General features: G+C 40.5%; 1 protein-coding gene across 1 annotated transcript in view; it reads left to right on the top strand.

Moving 5' to 3' along the window:
- Positions 1–1,627: 1,627 nt before the first annotated feature.
- Positions 1,628–20,179, top strand: part of mxd4 (MAX dimerization protein 4) — a 91,470-nt gene continuing 72,918 nt past the window's right edge. The window contains exons 1-3 of the mRNA XM_061912305.1: positions 1,628–1,868; positions 2,234–2,333; positions 15,300–15,329. Coding sequence (XP_061768289.1) covers positions 1,805–1,868; positions 2,234–2,333; positions 15,300–15,329 — 194 coding nt within the window. The 5' untranslated portion in view covers positions 1,628–1,804. The remainder of the gene's footprint in view (positions 1,869–2,233; positions 2,334–15,299; positions 15,330–20,179) is intronic.

A 20,179-nucleotide genomic window follows, 5' to 3' on the forward strand; every position in this document is an offset into this window, starting at 1 on the left:
ATGTCCTCTTTTGCGGGGGTGTCCGGGCGTTTTTTTTTTTAAATGCCTCAATTGTCTGGCATTTTGAATTAGGGTTGCGTGTATTTTCAATGTACGTCCAGGGTTAAGTTACTGTATATATATATTACTCGAGTTGGTGAATTCTAGCTGTAAATATTGTAGCGGCTGGCTATGGGGTGTTGGCCAATGGCATTGGCTGGGGGGCGGGACTTCCGGGGAAGATAGGGAAGTGACGCTGTTGACAGGAAGTGCTGGTTCGAGTTTTGCCGGGAAAGGTCCTTTTTTTGTTTTAAATGTTGACTCTGCATTATTTTTTTAAATAATTTTTTTTACGTAAGCCTAAAATAATTGGCTCAGAAATGCTACCTCTGTTTTTGTTTGTTTTAACTGATTTGTGAAATACCCTTCACCTATGGCGTATTCTCTGAGAACATCTGTTTTTGTTTCAAATGTTTTGAGGCATTATTTGTATTTTTTTATATTAGAATGGTCCACTAGACTGAGAAGAGACATTTTAAAGACCTGTTTTTTGTTTAAATATAAATAACCTGTTTTGAGGCATTATTTATGTGTATATTGTATACAAGAGGTTATTTCCAATATTGCTTCCTCTGTACTTTTTCTAAAACTGTGAATGTTACATAATATAAGTGTGACTTATTTTGTTATACTGTTAACAGAGGAGAAAAAATGCTTTATTTAAATAAATATATTATTTATAAAGCAAGTTCAAGTATCATTGGCAAATGTTCACCGCCTTGGCACGCATATGTGTCCTCTTTTTGGGATTTCAGAATATGGTCATCCTACATTACACGACGTTTGGAAGACGAAACTCACGGTAAATTTAAAATTGTAATTTAGTAAACTAAAAAGGCCGTATTGGCATATGTTGCAATGTTAATATTTCATCATTGATATATAAACTATCAGAATGCGTGGTCGGTAGTAGTGGGTTTCAGTAGGCCTTTAAGGGGGTCAAATTACAGCTCAAAGAGGCAAAAATTCCTTTTTTTTGGAATATTTTGTTTTGAAGGGGTTGCAATTAAACAACATCCTGCTATGACCAGGAGGAAAAAGACACAATGATAGGCCTACTTTGAATTAAAAACATATGTGTGCTATTGTGTGCCTTCCCATTTTTTTTTTATTGTACTTCCCCTGCAAATAACAATACATCTTTTTAATACAGCCTGCAGAACTCATGAGCAATTTCCAGTTGGGTCTTCTCCAAAGCATATATAAAAAGTTGCATTTAAAAAAAAAAAAAAAAAACATTCCCTGCAACGTTCAGCCTCGCTACAAACACTTCACTTCCGGTCTGAAGTCAGACATGCACTCTTGAGAAGTTTGGTAACCAAAACAACAGAGCCTAGTTTCAGCTGTGGGACACGCCCACTCTTGCTGGTAGCCAATCACCGGTCGCTTTACCACACGTCATACCAAGCATGAGCAAAAAGGCGGGCTGTTGCTAGGGTATGTCCCGGATTACTTTAACACCGCTGAGCCAATCAAATCCCCGGCTAATATACCTTTGCCCGTTCATTGGTTCACATGTACACTAAACGCCCGCCTCTTCCTTCTGACTATTGGACAAGGCAGCCATCACTCACTTCGCCGACTTTTAGTTCGGCTCTGAATGTTGTTGCTACTGTAGTTTGGAGTCGCCAAGAGTCAGAACTGATTAAACCACCGGGACTGAAACATTTTTTTTCTTTAAATTCAATTCAACATTTCCAACAGTTCAAGTAAACTTGCAAACATACTGTCTCCTTTTTTTTTTTTTTTTTAAAGACAAAACGAGATGGAACTTAATTCGCTGTTAATTCTGCTGGAGGCTGCAGAGTACTTGGAGAGAAGAGACAGAGGTATTTTTGGAGCTTAATTGACAACACGACCACGATTAGGTTATAACTCGGACGGAATGCTCGCTTGTTATTAAAAAAATAATAATGAAGTTTGACTCGACAGTTATGTGGCGCAGGTATGATGTCACTGTGTGTGAACAATGGAACGTGGAGCAAAAATATTGGCAGCTTATGTTTTTTTTTTTTTTTACATGAATAAGCATCTTCTTAACTATGACCGAATGTTTTTGCATCGGTGCGCCACTGTGGATGCACGTTGCATACGTGTTTATGGGCTGCAACCACAGCTCACGATCCATTTATTATTGACTTTGCATCCACTTTGCTGAAATGCATGTGTCTTTTTTTTCCTTCTGTTTCCATAGAGGCAGAGCACGGTTATGCCTCGGTTTTACCCTACAGTAGCGACTTCTCCAGGAAGAAGACGAAAGCATCGCCAATTAACAGAAAAAGTCAGAACAATAGGTAAATCTACCTGCTCCTTTTCTCCCTCTCTCTCTCTCTCTCTCTCTCTCTGTGTGTGTGTGTGCTCCTCCTTTGCATGTTAGTGTGAGTGGTCCATGAGTGAGTGAGGGGAGGAGTTGTTGTTTTCCTGCACACTGCCATCTTTCTGCTGCCTGGGCTGGGTTGGGCTCTCACTTGTGTTTTGGTTTCTAATAAACACTGCCACGCGTACACTGTCAAACTCTACTTCTCTCTCCCTCTCTCTCACACACACACACACACACACTCCCTCTCTCTTTTTGCACACATGCACACACACCTTAGTTCTCCCCACGCACAGTCCTTTCATTTCGCCAATCATACATGCATCCACCCCTCCCATTCATGGGCTTCCCTACTGTATGTGCATCCTGGATATATGTACACCTGCTTGGTCAAGGCACAGTAACCCACTCTCGTGTTCCACACACAAAGGAGTATTGTCCCGATACCAATATTTACCGGTACTGAAATTATTTCCATACTTTTTGGTACTTTTCGATACTTTTCTAAATAAAGGAGACCACAAAAAATTGCATTATTGGCTTTATTTTAACCCAAAAATCTTAGGGTACATTAAACATATGTTTCTTATTGCAAGTTTGTCCTTAAATAAAATTGTAAACATACTAGATAACGTGTATTTTAGGGGTAAGTAAACAAACAAAGGCTCCTAATTAGTCTGCTAACGTATGCAGTAACATATTGTGTCATTTTCCATTCTATTATTTTGTCCAAATTATTAAGGACAAGTGGTAGAAAATTAATTATTAATCTACTTGTTCATTTACTGTTAATATCGGCTTACTTCCTCTTTGAACATGTTCTATCTACACTTCTGTTAAAATGTAATAATGACTCATGCTTCTGTTGTTTGGGTACTTTACATTAGTTTTGGCTGATACCACAAATTTGAGTATCAATCCGATACCAAGTCGTTACAGGATCGTACATTGGTCATATTTAAAGTCCTCATGTGTCCAGGGACATATTTCCTGAGTTTATAAACATAATATACATTTGAAAAAAACTAAAGAAGATGTGATGCCAAAAAATAGCGACGTAATGATAGTAGTATCGCTCCTGTATTTGGTCTCATTACAGTGGATGTCAATGGCGTTTGTTTACATTTTAACTCCGGTGAGCTATGGTGCGTAGTGAAGCATGTTTAGCTATTCCTTGTCCTGCAGGGATGATACTTGTAAGAAACGTACTTTATTTGTCGCCATGGAGGCGAGGATTAGTGATTTAGAAGTACAGTGGGGCAAAACAGTGTTTAGTCAGCCACCGATTGTGCAAGTTCTCCCACTTAAAATGATGACAGAGGTCTGTAATTTTCATCATAGGTACACTTCAACTGTGAGAGACAGAATGTGAAAAAAAAAAAATCCAGGATTTCACATTGTAGGAATTTTAAATAATTTATTTATAAATTATGGTGGAAAATATGTATTTGGTCAACCATTCAAAGCTCTCACTGATGGAAGGAGGTTTTGGCTCAAAATCTCACGATACATGGATATATCGTCCTGTCCCCCTAGCAGAAAAACAGTCCCAAAGCATCATGTTTCCACCCCCATGCTTCACAGTAGGTATGGTGTTCTTGGGATGCAACTCAGTATTCTTCTTCCTCCAAACACGACAAGTTGCGTTTATACCAACATGGATACATGGATGATACAGCAGAGGATTGGGAGAATGTCATGTGGTCAGATGAAATCAAAATAGAACTTTTTGGTATAAATCCAACTCGTCGTGTTTGGAGGAAGAAGAATACTTAGTTGCATCCCAAGAACACCATACCTACTGTGGATTTTTTTTTCACATTCTGTCTCTCACAGTTGAAGTGTACCTATGATGAAAATTACAGACCTCTGTCATTATTTTAAGTGGGAGAACTTGCACAATCCCTGGCTGACTAAATACTTTTTTGCCCCACTGTATCTAAAACAGATACTTTAGTCACTAGCTAGCTCACCATGTATTAGAGCACCACTTCCTGAGGGTGTTTCAGTGTTATATCTTCCCCTTTGTCATTAGATTTTAAGGCAAAATGCATCCGTTCTCCCTTTTCTGTCTACATACTGTGTCTGCTGGTAAGTACTCGGTGATTGTGCGCTGCCGAAAATGCTCCTCTGCTTGTAAACCAGCAATGACACAACATGACAACGATGAGGGCGTGGGGGACCGGTACTTTTCAGAGGCAGTCTAGTACCGAAAATTATTCATCAGTATCGATGTACTATACTAATACCGGTGTACCGTACAACCCTAACACAAAGTTAGTATTTTTTAGGGACTGCACCACTTTTTCTAATTAGTTACATATAAAAAGTAATCTGTTAATTGTTCTGCTGATTAAAAAGAGTTGCTACTTGTTCCTACACCTTTTTGGGGATTTAAAATTGTGAGCATGTGATGTTTCTTGGTGAAACTTGTCAAACATGTTTGAAACGGACAAACAGCGTCCGTAGAATATGCCATACTGGCAGATGTAATGAGGCATCAGTGGCCTGACTTGAATAAATGTAACTAGGTTGAATATCAGTGTGCAGATGTATGCTTAAATTAGGGCTTAGATGATGTGTTTCATGTAAAATTAATTGAATAGGTAAACTGTCAAATGATGTGGCGACTTGTCCAGGGTGTACCCCGCCTTCCGCCCGATTGTAGCTGAGATATTATTATTAATAAGATTAAATAAATGAATACACTGTAAAACAGATATTTTTATTTTGAAGTTATATTATATGTAGTTATTATTAGTGGTATTCTTAATTGTGTTTTTGTTACATTATTATACTTATAGAAACCATTCTTTATTATATTGTTTTTTAATATTTATTTGGGGGAGTTGCCCACTTCTGAGGTCTTCTCCAAGGTTTCTCATAGTCAGCATTGTCACTGGCGTCCCACTGGCTGTGAATTCTCCCTGCCCACTGGGTGTGAATTTTCCTTGCCCTTTTGTGGGTTCTTCCGAGGATGTCGTAGTCGTAATGGTTTGTACAGTCCTTTGAGACATTTGTGATTTAGGGCTATATAAATAAACATTGATTGATTGATATATTTATTATTGAAATATATATCTTATTGTATGCTTTTATATTGACTGCTTTATTTTATTGTCATTATTACGTATTATATAATATTGTATAATGATCATTGTTATTAATATTTTGAATTTGTTAAATTGGCGACACTAAATTGGCCCTAGTGTGTGAATGTGAGTGTGAATGTTGTCTGTCTATCTGTGTTGGCCCTGCGATGAGGTGGCGACTTGTCCAGGGTGTACCCCGCCTTCCGCCCGATTGTAGCCTATCTCAGCGCCCCCCGCGACCCCGGAAGGGAATAAGCGGTAGAAAATGGATGGATGGATGGATAAAAAAAATATAAATGAATACCCTGTGAAACGTTTTATGCAGCTATATATAATCATTACCATCATTACTATTGTTATAATATTTACCATACAATATCCTAAAATATTTTTAATTTTCAATATGTATTCATTTACTTTGGAAGTATGTATTTAATTTAAAAAAAAGTTTTATCATGTGTTATACATTTTTATTATTATGAATAATAGATTAATCACAATTATTATAAAAGTAATATATTGTAAAACAGACCTTTTTATGCAAATATATTATTTTACATTTATTACTATTATTAATAATATTATTATTATTGTGTTACTATCATCAGCACTGTTTTACTTACAATTAACTATTCTTAAATGTTCATTTTCAATGTTTTTTTTTAAATTATTTAAATATGAACGTCATTCCAAAAGCTTTACATATCTATTTGATATTACCATTATGCGTATTAGTTTATCACCATTGAATGGTTATTGATATTACACGTGCCACATGGTGGTATCACAACTGCAGATTCACTGTTTCACTTTGACGTGCATAGTTTTGTACAGTCGGATCAACTGGCATTGCCTTACTCTCTATGCTCTTCCACATTCCTCTGGTATTGTCTGACAGCATAACACAATCATGTGTGTGTGTGCGTGTATGAGTGAGGGGTGTGCATGGCGATGTTGCAGGTGGGTGTGGCGGCTGAAACAGACACCTACAGTACACACTTGTGACAAACACCAGCCCACTCGGCTTATTGCACCAGACCTGCTTTTCCCTCCCTTGTTTTTTTTATAACTGTCAACGTATCACGACAGAGTGAGGAATTTCCCAAAAATTGCCACACTCAAAAGAGTGTTGCTGTTTCTTTAATAAGTAAGTTCTTAGGTGATAAGGTGCTATAATTTGTTTTGTACAAAATGGCAATTCTATGTAAACCTTTAAAACAGTCTACCTTAAAGTAAAGGACTAATGGAAAAACACACGCACACACACACACACACACACACACACAAACACACACACACACATGTATTTACATATATATATATATATACATATATATATATATATATATATATATATATATATATATATATATATAGATCCTTTCCCCATCAACAACAATGCTAATCAAGTAGAGACATTGTGAGCGCCAACAACCATTTTTGGGGGAAAAATTATGATCCAGAACTAGAGATTTCCGATAAATGCTTTAAAATGTAATATCGAAAATTATCAGTATCCGTTTCAAAAACTAAAATTTATGACTTTTTAAAACGCCTCTGTATAGAGTGGCACACAGATGTAGGGAGAAGTACAGAGCAATTGTGTCTCCCAGTCATACTTGCCAACCCTCCCGATTTTTCCGGGAGACTCACGAATTTCAGTGCCCCTCCCGAAAATGTCCCGGGGCAACCATTCTCCCGAATTTCTCCTGATTTACACCCAGACTACAATATTAGGGGTGTGCCATAAAGGCACTGCATTTGCGTGTCAGCCCAATCTCATAAAATCTATGGCTTTTCACACACAAGTGACTGCAACGCATACTTGGTCAACAGCCATACAGGTCACACTGAGGGTGGCCGTATAAGCAACTTTGACACTGTTACAAATATGCGCCACACTGTGAACCCACACCAAACAAGAATGACAAACACATTTCGGGAGAACATCCGCACCGTAACACAACATAAACACAACATAAACACAACAGAACAAATACCCAGAACCTTTTGCAACACTAAGTCTTTAGGGACACTACAATATACACCCCCCCGCTAACCCCTACCACCCCACCTCAACCACGCCCCCCCCAACACCGCCCACCTCAACCTCCTCATGCTCTTTCAGAGAGAGCATGTCCCAAATTTCAAGCTGTTGTTTTGAGGCATGTTAAAAAAAGTAAAGCACTTGGTGACTTCAATAATAAATATGGCAGTGCAAGGTTGGCATTTTTTTCCATAACTTGAGTTGATTTATTTTGGAAAACCTTGTTACATTGTTTAATGCATCCAGCGGAGGATCACAATGAAATTAAGCATAATAATGTGTTAATTCCACGACTGTATGTATCTGTATCGGTTGATATCGGAATCGGTAATTAAGAGTTGGACAATATCGGAATATCGGATGTCGGCAAAAAAGCCATTATCGGACATCTGAATCCAGAACATTATATTTTTGAGCCCGAACACGAAGAGGATAAGCAATAAGTTTCAGAAGTTGAGCCCTAAACGGATGCGGGGTTATTGAAACACTATACTAACATAAAAATTAACCATAATAAAGCATAATTGAATAAACCCTTACTGTACATTTTCCACTCTCGCTGGGATGCCGACTGACGGGACGCTCAGGTAAGCCCGTTTAGATGAAGAATCAATCACAAGCCTCAAGAAAGATTGTGTCTTTTTTGGCATCATCCCCCGAGATCTCCATGCTCTTGTCCTTGAATGTGATCTATCACCTATAACCCATCAGATATTAAAGCCAAAAAAAGCCTACCACTTGCAAAAATGAGTATAAAAACTAAAGTCTAAAAAGAGGGTTTTTTTGCAAAAGGAAAAGGCAAGGGGGTCCCACTAATTCAATGTTATGCTGAGTTTTTTTATGTATTAATTTTTCATGCACTTATTTGCTATATTTGTCTGCCACACATGGAAGGCCGGTCCGTGAAAATAATGCCGACACTAAACTAGAGATGTCCGATAATGGCTTTTATGCCGATATCCAATATTCCGGTATTGTCCAACTCTTGATTACCGATTCCGATATCAACCAATACCGATACATACAGTCGTGGAAATGACACATTATTATGCCTAATTTTTTTGTGATGCCCAGCTGGATGCATTAAACAATGTAACTTTACCATGAATTGATTAACGTGGACCCCGACTTAAAAAGTTGAAAAACTTATTCGGATGTTACCATTTAGTGGTCAATTGTACGGAATATGTACTGTACTGTGCAATCTACTAATACAAGTTTCAATCAATCAATCAAAAACAAGGTTTTCCAAAATAAGAGAACAACATCAACTCCAGTTATGGAAAAAAATGCCAACATGGCACTGCCATAATTATTATTACTGAAGTCACAAAGTGCTTTGTTATTTTTTTTTTTTTTACATTCCTCAAAACAGCTTGGAATTTGGGACATGCTCTCCCTGAGATAATCCTGTTACCCATTACAACTTTGGGAAATACTAAACTTTGACTTTCACAAAGCGCATTATGTTTTATTTTTTTTAAACATGCCTCAAAACAACAGCTACTAAAACAATGTAGGCACACAACTTTAGTCCAGAATATACTAGAGCATACTCACCAGCCTTGAGACTTTCGAATTCGGGAGATGGGAGATGTATATTTTAGCATCCCTGGAGAGTTAGTGCTGCAAGGGATTCTGGGTATTTGTTCTGTTGTGTTTATGTTGCGTTACAGTGTGGATGTTCTCCCGAAATGTGTTTGTCATTCTTGTTTAGTGTGAGTTCAGAGTGTGGCACATATTTTTAACAGTGTTAAAGTTGTTTATCCGGCCAACCTCACAGTGTGACCTGTATGGCTGTTGAGCAAGTATGCCTTACATTCACTTGTGTGTGTGTACAAACCACATATATTATGTGACTGGGCTGGCATGCAAAGGCAGTGCCTTTAAGGTTTATTGGCGCCCTGTACTTTTTCAAACCGATACCTATAATTTCCGTTATTACATTTAAAAAAATTTATCGGACATCTTTACATTAAACCGGTCCCTGATGCAAAAAGGTTGGGGACCCCTGCTTTAAAGGATACAATGAAACACAATTAAGCATGTGAAGTCAACTTGCTTTTCCACTCTTCCGGTACTTTAAATATGGATGATGTGGACCACAGAGCTATAGCGCTTCGGCAGCAAATATACCACACTCCTACTGCGTGCTGAAAAAGGTTTTTACTTACAAAAACTCTATGCACATATCATTTTTGATGTACGATATCATATGTACCGTCAGTGAGCACTATTGCCGTCTAGTGGCCCCATTGTTAGTCGTTTTTTTGCAGGCCTGTGCTACCAGGGATCGCCATGACAACCATTGCCTCCACTTTTTATAAGCACTTTTTACTGGGTCACTGTCACGTAAATGGTTTTACACAGACAGCACATTTTCTATACCGCCATTCGCATCCCGTGGTGCCCACTCTGATGCCTTGCAGTCGCCGACACAGCTGTGGGAACCGCTGCTTCGCCAGCACAAGGGCTCCCAACCCGGCCCGCAAAATATGAAAGGGCTTGTTGTGCGTCTGCCACCCACTCACGCCCCCGCCGCTTCACACTTTTGTCGTCCCTGTTTTTGTTTTTATTGTTGTGGTATCCATGACGGCCTCGTCGACAACACGGCTCGCTGTTCCCCGTCCCTGCGATTCGTAACCGGGGCGGTCTGGTGGGGGTTGCCCGCTCCTCGGAATAGCCCACTGGCTGTGGAATTCTGCAGCAATGGAGGCCTCCAGACGTCTGAGGGGGTGGGTGGGGGGGGGGGGGGGGGGGGGGTGTTATCCACACTGCTCCTCGGTCAGCATGTGGGCAATAACAGCAGTGAGTGCATGTTGCTTGTTTGTGTGTGGAAGGGACGGTGTTGGGTACCTTCCGGTTTGCCCTCACTTAAATACTAACGACCGGCAATCACTCACTTGTGTGCCACGTATGTCAATCAGAATGACCTACGACCTGTTCTCTGCCTACTACAATACGGCCACATTATTTTAAAGGTAGAAAAACGAATAGTATCTTTACCAATCTTCAATCCCGGGCATTACAAATGAGGAACGTTTCAAGGATGAAAGAATGTGAGTTATTCTAAAACAGTCCTCTCAAGGGACGGAACGGTTCACAAAATTCACAGTTCGGAACTTATTAAAGACCTACTGAAACCCACTACTACCGACCACGCAGTCTGATAGTTTATATATCAATGATGAAATATTAACATTGCAACACATGCCAATACGGCCTTTTTAGTTTACTAAATTGCAATTTTGAATTTCCCGCAAAGTGTCCTGTTAAAAACGTCGCGGAATGATGACGTGTACGCGTGACGTCACGGACTGTAAGGAAGTACTAGCGCTGCGCACACACACAGCTAAAAGTTGTCTGCTCTAACCGCATAATTACACAGTATTTTGGACATCTGTGTTGCTGAATCTTTTGCAATTTGTGCAATTACTAATGGAGAAGACAAAGTAGAAAGATAGGGTTGGGAAGCTTTAGCCTTTAGCCACACAAACACACTGTGATTCCTTGTTTAAAATTCCCAGAGGTGAAACTTTATTATGGATCAGGGCGGTCAAGTGAACGTGGATCCCGACCAAATGTCAACCAGCAGTTTTCGGTGAGAAAATTTTGGTAAAAAGTCGCCACTTACCGGAGATCAGCTGAGCTTGTGCCGTCGGTACAGCTGCTGTCGTCTTCCATCAGACACTGGCCTCAAACACCCGTGGATACACCCTTCCGACTATCAGGTACTATTAAACTCATTAAAACACTACCAACACAATAGAAAAATAAGGGATTTCTCAGAATTATCTTAGTAAATGTGTCTAAAAACATCTAAATCCATCCCAATGCAATCGTGTTTTTTTTTTTTCTAGTCCGTCGCTATCAATATCCTCAAACACGAATCTTTCATCCTCGCTGAAATTAATGGGGAAATTGTCGCTTTCTTGGTCCGAATTGCTCTTACTGCTGGAGGCTCACATTATAAACAATGTGAGGATGAGAGGAGCCCTCACACCGGTGACGTCACGCGCACATACTTCCGGTAAAGGTAAGGCTTTTTTATTAGCGACCAAAAGTTGCGAACTTTATCGTTGATGTTCTCTACTAAATCCTTTCAGCAAAAATATGGCAATATCGTGAAATGATCAAGTATGACACATAGAATGGACCTGCTATCCCCGTTTAAATAAGAAAATCTCATTTCAGTAGGCCTATAAGGTTTTCAGTTTGGTGTACATTGTTGTCCTTCTTAACATCCAAGAATGCCCTATATCCCATTAGGGCTGAGAGATATGGATGAAAAAGTATATGTCAATATATTTTTTTCTTCAATCCGATATTCAATGTATACACAATATGGCCAAAATTATTTGGCCACCTGCCTTGACTCACATATGAACTTGAAGTGCCATCCCATTCCCAACCCATAGGGTTCAATATGATGTTGGTCCCCCTTTTGCAGCTATTACAGCTTCAACTCTTCTGGGAAGGCTGTCCACAAGGTTGCAGAGTGTGTTTGTAGGAAATTTTCCACCATTCTTCCAAAAGCGCATTGGTGAGGTCACGCACTGATGTTGGTCGAGAAGGCCTGGCTCTCAGTCTCCGTCCTAATTTATCGGGTTGAGGTCATGTCTCTGTGCAGGCAAGTCAAGTTCATCCATGTCTTTATGGACCTTGGTTTGTGAACTGGTGCACAGTCATTTTGGAAGAGGAAGGGGCCCGCTCCAAACTGTTCCCATAAGGTTGGGAGCATGGAATTGTCCAAAATGTTTTGGTATCCTGGAGCATTCAAAGTTCATTTCACTCGAACTAAGGGGCCAAGCCCAACTCCTGAAAAACAACCCCACACCATAATTCCTGCTGCACCAAACTCTTCCATTTTCTTATAATAAAGCCAATTGTTGACTTTGGAATGTTTAGGAGCCAGGAAATTTCACGACTGGATTTGTTGCACATGTGGCATCCTATGACAGTTCCACGCTGGAAATCACTGAGCACCTGAGAGCGGCCCATTCTTTCACAAATGTTTGTAGAAACTGTATCCATGCCTAAGTGCTTGATTTTGTACACCTGTAGCCGGGCCAAGTGATTAAGACACCTGATTCTCATCATACTTTTGGCAATATAGGGTATTTAAAAGGAAAAATATACAAATTTTAATTTTTGAGCGAGATTCAGTGAAATTGAAGTGAATGACAACCGTATTGCAAACAGTCAGTGGTACTTTTATTAACCCAGTTAGTCAAGATGAGTAGTAACAGCACAGAAAATAAACTGTTTAAGTAGCACAGAAGTACCTAACATAAATAAAACAGAAAACTATTCTTTCTACGTAAAATAAATAACATAGCTGTGCAAATAATAGATTCACGTGCAAAATATGCAACTCGGGAACAGTTTTGATTCAGGCTTACATGGTAAACAACTCAAATTAATGTTTTATCCAGACTCATACATTTGTCTAATTGTGGGTTACCTGGACGTGGTCTACGTCGCTAAAGGAAACATCAAAAGAAGAGAATCCCTCGGCCATATTCCACTAGTTTAAAAAAAATATTAATCGCTCTTCTCTCCTACGACTCTCTCGTCATCATTTGGGATGTCTGTTGTAATTTCCCTTCCTGGTTCGATGACCCGCCCTATCTTGTCTCTGATTGGCTTAATATAAACCAATCATGACTCATCATAGTAAACAACCAACCATTCATGGATTTTTTCAATTTTAACGTGAAATTAATTTTATCGATATTACGATAATTTCTCAATTCATATCTTGTTTAAAAATATAACGCTATCTTACAAATTCGATCCCATTATTCAATGCAGAAATATCTTCTAAAATAAAACTTAAAAATTTGCTCCTAAAGCTCTCTGACCCTTGAATTTAAATGCAAAACGTCTTACATGTATTGATACAATATATCATTGGACACTTTTGCCCAGTATTAATATTAATGTAAGGCTACAATACCTAGCCTTGGGGGTTGTGTCAATTAGTTAACATTAGCATTACCAAGGTGGTTGTCCATGCTTTTCATTCGGCTTTTGGACAAGTAGTCATAAAATTTGGAAGAAAAAAAAAAAGAAAACTATCACATGACATGGAGAAGTCATTTGAGAACTGATCAGCTTTTTGTGTTTTAAGTGGTTGCTTTGAGTCCGGGTCCCTAAACGTGAGTTCCCACAGACAAACGTTCCATTTCCTCACAATAACATTTGAGTCACATTGTTTTAATTTATGCGACTTTTCCCATTTTTATTGGCATCAGCCATTCCGTCAACGCGGAATTCATAGGACCCAATCTCCAAACTGATTGATAAGGCACTATGAGTGTGAATTTTCGGGCACCTAATGATCCGATCCGATTCTGATTCCTGGAGTGACGATTTCATTCATAGTTGATTCGTGATTCAACAAGATTCTTCATTAAAACCGATCCTCGCAATGTATGATTCGGTATATTATTATAATGAAAGGTTTTTTAAACAGGTGTCCTGTTAGAAAAGCTCCTTCTGGTTACATGATGATTGCCTTTGAAATGTTTTTTTTTTGTTTAAAGGATTCTGATTAAAAAATAGCCCTGGGATGAAGTGGCGACTTGTCCAGGGTGTATCCCGCCTACTGCCCGAATGCAGCTGAGACAGCCTCCAGCGAACCCAAAAGGGACAAGCGGTCAAAAATGGATGCCTGGATGGATGATTAAAAAATACATTTAAAAAATAAAAGTTTGTAATTTTTTTTAATTAATTTTTTAACATTTCTTATGAATTTAGAATTGGGATGTATTAGAATTGGGAATCAAATGTGAATTCATTTTTTTGTGCACACAAAAAAGAAAAAAACATTATCTCCAAACTGTATCAGGTCATCCCAAACGTTTGTATTTTTTTAAAATAAATGGTTCCTTCCATAGTCAGGGACGGCGTGGTGCAGTTGGGAGAGTGACCGTGCCAGCAACCTGAGGGTTCCTGGTTCAATCCCCACCTTCTACCAACCTCATCGCATCCGTTGAGGTTGGTAGAAGCCGTGCGTCGGTTGAGGGGGGCGGGGTTTGGTGCTGGCGGGGGTGTATAATGTAGCTCGGAAGAGTTAGGGATGCATGGGATTCTGGGTATTTGTTCTGTTGTGTTTATGTTGTGTTATAGTGCCGATGTTCTCCCGAAATGTGTTTGTCATTCTTGTTAGGTGTGGGTTCACAGTGGGGCGCATATTAGTAAGAGTGTTAAAGTTGTTTATATTACAACCCTCAGTGTGACCTGTATGGTTGTTGACTAAATATGCATTGCAGTCACTTTCGTGTATTAACAGAGGCTGAATTATAGAATATGACCAGTCGGCATGCAGATCGCGTGGTATAAAAGCGGGTGCGACGACATGTTGTAGAGGGGGTTAAAGGCATTGCTATCACTGCACACCCTCAATATTGGAGTCCAGGGGAAAATTGGAGAATGTTATCCCAGGGTGATTTCTGAGAGATACACTAAAATCCGAAAACCTCCCGGAATAATCGTTGAGGTCGGCAATTGAGCAGCTGAGCCACATTAGGGTGATCAAAGAGTCGCATGCGGCTCTGGAGCCGCGGGTTGCCGACCCCTGGTTTATAGGTATATAGCTGGCATGGGTCTGACCCCGTTCAGTCAGCCATTGATAATCACCCTGGGATTGACAGATAGCCTGTCCAAGTCGGGTCTACTTTTGGGATAGGCTCTAGCCCTCAGCAGGATAAAGCACAATAACAGATGGATGGATGGACCGCGCAGATAGTTGCATGTTCGTCTTTTGCTCATTCCTGTCTTTTTGTCTGTTGCCTTTCAGATCGTCGCACAACGAGCTGGAGAAACACAGGTAAGGCTACATTTCTGGTTTTCATATTTGCAGTTGTGAGTTCCTAACATACTCCAGTAGACTACTTGTCTACAGGTAGACGTCAGCGGTCATCTTCAAAGGGCTGTAGATTAAATCGCTTGCATTTTCGTGTCTGGCAAAAAAAAAAAAAAAAGATAAGCTCTCAAAGAGAGGCTGCCAGGCTGATCAGATTCGTCTCCGTTTCACTTCCTTATATGGAAAGTAAGGGAATCCTGTCTGCAATGTGTTAATTTGGCTCACAATAAAGTTGGGAGTCGTTTTTTTTTTTTTAAATTGAGAGGCCCACAGTTGGGACACACACATGCCCATTGCGCTCTTTTCCCAGCATGACATCACTCTAAGTTGGTGTTTATTTCTTAAACGTGTTAAGGTCAATCCCTGCTTGTTAAAGTCGAGTATCTGCTTTTGATTACACTAATATCTCTTTTTCACTGCATAACACCTGAAGTATATTATACTCCACAGCCACTATTTTGCTGCGGAGGTCAATATTCCTTCTGCCTTCGGTCTCCTCCAACAGTTTCTTATCTGTGTACTGTTTTGAAGTAAAAAAAAAAAAAAAAAAGCATTTAACTACAACAAAGTCAAGTAGAGCTCAGCTAAATCAAAACCATTCCACAAGTAAAATTGTACTCGATATATACTGGTTCCGGAAAACACGGAGGAACAGGGGCTAGTGCATCTGCCTCACAATACAAAGGTCCTGAGTAGTCCTGAGTTTAATCCCGTGCTCGGGATCTTTCTGTGTGGAGTTTGCATGTTCTCTCCTTGACTGCGTGGGTTCCCTCCGGGTACTCCGGCTTCCTCCCACCTCCAAAGACATGCACCTGGGGATAGGTTAATTGGCAACAGTAAATTGGCCCTAGTGTGTGAATGTGAGTGTGAATGTTGTCTTTCTATCTGTGTTGGCCCTGCGATGAGGTGGAGACTTGTCCAGGGTGTACCCCGCCTACCGCCTGAATGCAGCTGAGATAGGTTCCAATACCCCCGCGACCCCAAAAGGGACAAGCGGTAGAAAATGGATGGATGGAGAGATATAATGGCTCCCTATTTATTGCGGCTAATTGGTCCGATGCCTGACCGTGGCAAAGTATACCTGTACTTATTATTGATTTGTCTCGTCTTGAGACCCACGTTTATTCTTTGGCTTTTAACACTACATGAGTTGTGTGGTCCTCTGTGTTTTTAAAATGTGGATTTCTATTTATTGTTTTAATTAATTTTGCCCTTTAACATTGTTTTTAATCATGTTTATTTTTATATTGTTTTTATATTGGTTTTATATTTACCGTATTTCCTTGAATTGCCGCAGGGCATATAGTATGCGCCTGCCTTGAATTACTGCCGGGTCAAACTTGTGACGTCAAGAGTGACACTTCCCCTGTCATCATTTTCACAATGGAGGAGGCTTATTTCAATACCAGTAACTTGAAATCGCATAAAGGGAAGAAGATTTAGGTCCAAGCTTACATCACACTCAAATTTTTACTGCATGCCTTTGGTAAGTGCCGGAGTGAGAAGAGGTTTTAAAATAATTAGCGCATGCTTACTTTTACTGCATGCCTTTGGTAAGCGCAGGAGTGAGAAGAGGTTTTAAATTAATTAGCGCCCCGGCGGCAATTCAAGGAAATACGGTATTTATTTTTTTGTTTTTATTCAGTCATTGGTGGACCTAAGGATAATATTTGAATATTGTTTTTAATATTGTTGTGCAGCACTTTGGAAACATTTCTGTTGTTTAAATGTGCTATACTAATAAAGTAGGTTGGATTGGACTTGATAAATCGGTTATTTACTGGTGCATAAAACACTGTTTGCAACCTTCTAAATAGGTCTTTTAACATAATTAGAGACTTCTAAACATGAAATAACACCAGTACAGTTACTTTTACACTCCTTTCACCCAATGTAGAGTGTTTTAATGTTGATTACCCTACTCACTGGTAGCCTGGAGGATACCCCAAGTATCATTGTAGTGGTTGTCACCCGGCCACTACAACACAGGAAATACATGGACATATTTTGTCACATCCCGGATAGTTCCTCTAAGTTAGAACTGGTTTCAAATGTGCCGAAACCATGGGAATTAGTTGTTCTGTCAAAAGTTGGTCAACTTGACCATTGTCCGTGTTGTTAGCATTCCGTGTTGTTAGCCTTGTGTGTCCCACATCGTTCACCCCAAAGACTCACCAATGTCATGATGTCTAAGATGAAGTGCATCGACATACAGTCATTCATCTCCACTTAGCTTTGCCCACTACTGATAGTAGTCTTGTCAACATTAAGTGGAGGATATGTGTTATTGATGAGGCAGGAGTGCATCAAAAAGTTGTTCTGCCTAAAGTTGGTGAACTGGATTGAGGCGGTGAAGATACAATAGCGCCAAGACTAGCCTTCGCGTTGTTGTTAGCTTTGTTCACCCTAACCCATACTTGCCAACCCTCCCTATTTTCCTGGTAGACTCGCCAATTTCAGTGCCCCCCCCCCCCCCCCCTCCGAAAATCTCCCGGGGCAACCATTCTCCCGAATTTCTCCTGATTTCCACCCGGACAATAATATTGGGGGCGTGCCTTAAAGCCACCGTTTTTAGCGTCCTCTACAACATGTCGTCACGTCCGTTTTTCCTCCATATAGACAGCGTACTGGCCCAGTCACAAAATACATGCGGCTTATACACACACTTAAGTGAACGCAAGGCATACTTGATCAACAGCCATACAGGTCATACTGAAGGTGGCCGTACAAACAACTTTAACACTGTTACAAATATGCGGCACACTGTGAAGCCACACCGAACAAGAATGAGAAACACATTTCGGGAGAACATCCGCACCGTAACACAACATAAACACCTACTCAGTGGCCTAGTGGTTAGAGTGTCCGCCCTGAGATCGGTAGGTTGTGAGTTCAAACCCTGGCCGAGTCATACCAAAGACTATAACAATGGGACCCGTTACCTCCCTGCTTGGCAATCAGCATCAAGGGCTGGAATTGGGGATTAAATCACCAAAAATGATTCCCGGGCGCGGCACCGCTGCTGCCCACTGCTCCCCTCACCTCCCAGTGGGTGATCAAGGGTGATGGGTCAAATGCAGAGAATAATTTCGCCACATCTAGTATGTGTGTGACAATCATTGGTACTTTAACTTTTAGTGGTTAGAGTGTCCGCCCTGAGATCGGTAGGTTGGGAGTTCAAACCCCGGCCGAGTCATACCAAAGACTATAAAAATGGGACCCATTACCTCCCTGCTTGGTACTGAGCATCAAGGGTTGTAATTGGGGGTTACATCACCAAAAAATGATTCCTGGGCGCGTCACTGCTGCTGCCCACTGCTCCCCTCACCGCCCAGTGGGTGATCAAGGGGATGGGTCAAATGCACAGGACACATTTTACCACACCTAGTGTGTGTGTGACAATCATTGGTACATTAACTTAACTAAACACAACAGAACTAATACCCAGAACCCCTTGCAGCACTAACTCTTCTGGGACGCCACATTATACACCACCCGCTACCCCCAAACCCCGCCCTTCACCTCACCCCTCCATCCCGAATTCGTAGGTGTCAAGGTTGGCAAGTATGCCCTTACCGTGGGAACAGAATATCTTTATCGATCGCCACAACATAACATAAATAAGACAAATGCTGCACTATAATACATGTAAAACATAAATATGTCTTAATTTGACACTCATTTTAGGCCAAAAATGTGCACAATATGCCTAAGAATATCTGTTTTCATTTAAAAAAAATCTGCAGTGTCGTGAAGCCGCACAATTTGAAGCGCGATTTGGCGAGGGGACAATGTCTCGTATCTGAAAATAAATTTGGATCGGATCTTTGCATCAAGGTCAAGCCGTGCTCCTCTGATTGACCTGTTCAAAAATCTGTCCGAAAGGATTACGGAAACAGCTGATGTGCCTGTCAGCATGTGAGCAGAGGCTGGCATGGGTGTGCCAGGTCAAGATTGTGTGTGTGACACAGTCATCCACGTCAAGGGATTAGTCAGTCACATGTCTGCGAGTGGACGTGCAGAGCAGAGACAAACATGTCAGGGCATATCCCACTTTGAGACGAGAGGGAGAAGTGTGATTGCACCGCAGATGTTGAGACACAACAGTTACCTCACGTCCGACTGCAGGTGTGGTTAATACAAAAAGCAGCGTGACGTCCGCACTCACACATGCCAGTAAAATAAGTTTAGTCACTTCCCGTATTATCGCTTTTGCTATGAGTCTATTAGGGTGTACAGTTGTATCCAACATTTCCCTTAAAAATAAAAAGTCAGTTGACAGAAATAAAAAAATAAAAAACCCATCTCTGACGGCATTGATCAGTAAGTGCACTCCAATGCAACACACGGCGTTATAAACCCTTAAGGCAGGTGGGGTGCACGTGACCCCGGGTAACATGCTTTATCTGTATCACGCAATATCATGCTTCAAAAACCCGCTTCGAAAAGCTGTGCATTACAAAACGTGCTCATTGTAGCCATTAGAGATGTGCGGTTTGCGTTCTCATCCGCGGATCCCGCGGATAAACCGCTGGTCGGGCGGGTGACATGACGAAAAAATAGATTTTAATTAGTTTCGGGCGGGTGGCGGTTGAACCATTCGGAAATATTTGATATACTGTACATAGTTCTGGGATCGGTATCTTTTACCATTCAAAGAGCCATTTAGGACCCGTGTCACAAAGCGAAGAAGTCAATAGGAGACGCAAACATTCTCTAGAATAACTGCCGGTAGTCACCCAGTTAATAAGTATTAGGGCGTACTATGAAGCCATTGGCTTTGTTGCCTTCTAAGCATGTACGATCTGGTTGTC

This window comes from Nerophis ophidion, linkage group LG01, assembly GCF_033978795.1.
Source record: "Nerophis ophidion isolate RoL-2023_Sa linkage group LG01, RoL_Noph_v1.0, whole genome shotgun sequence".
NCBI lineage: Eukaryota > Metazoa > Chordata > Actinopteri > Syngnathiformes > Syngnathidae > Nerophis > Nerophis ophidion.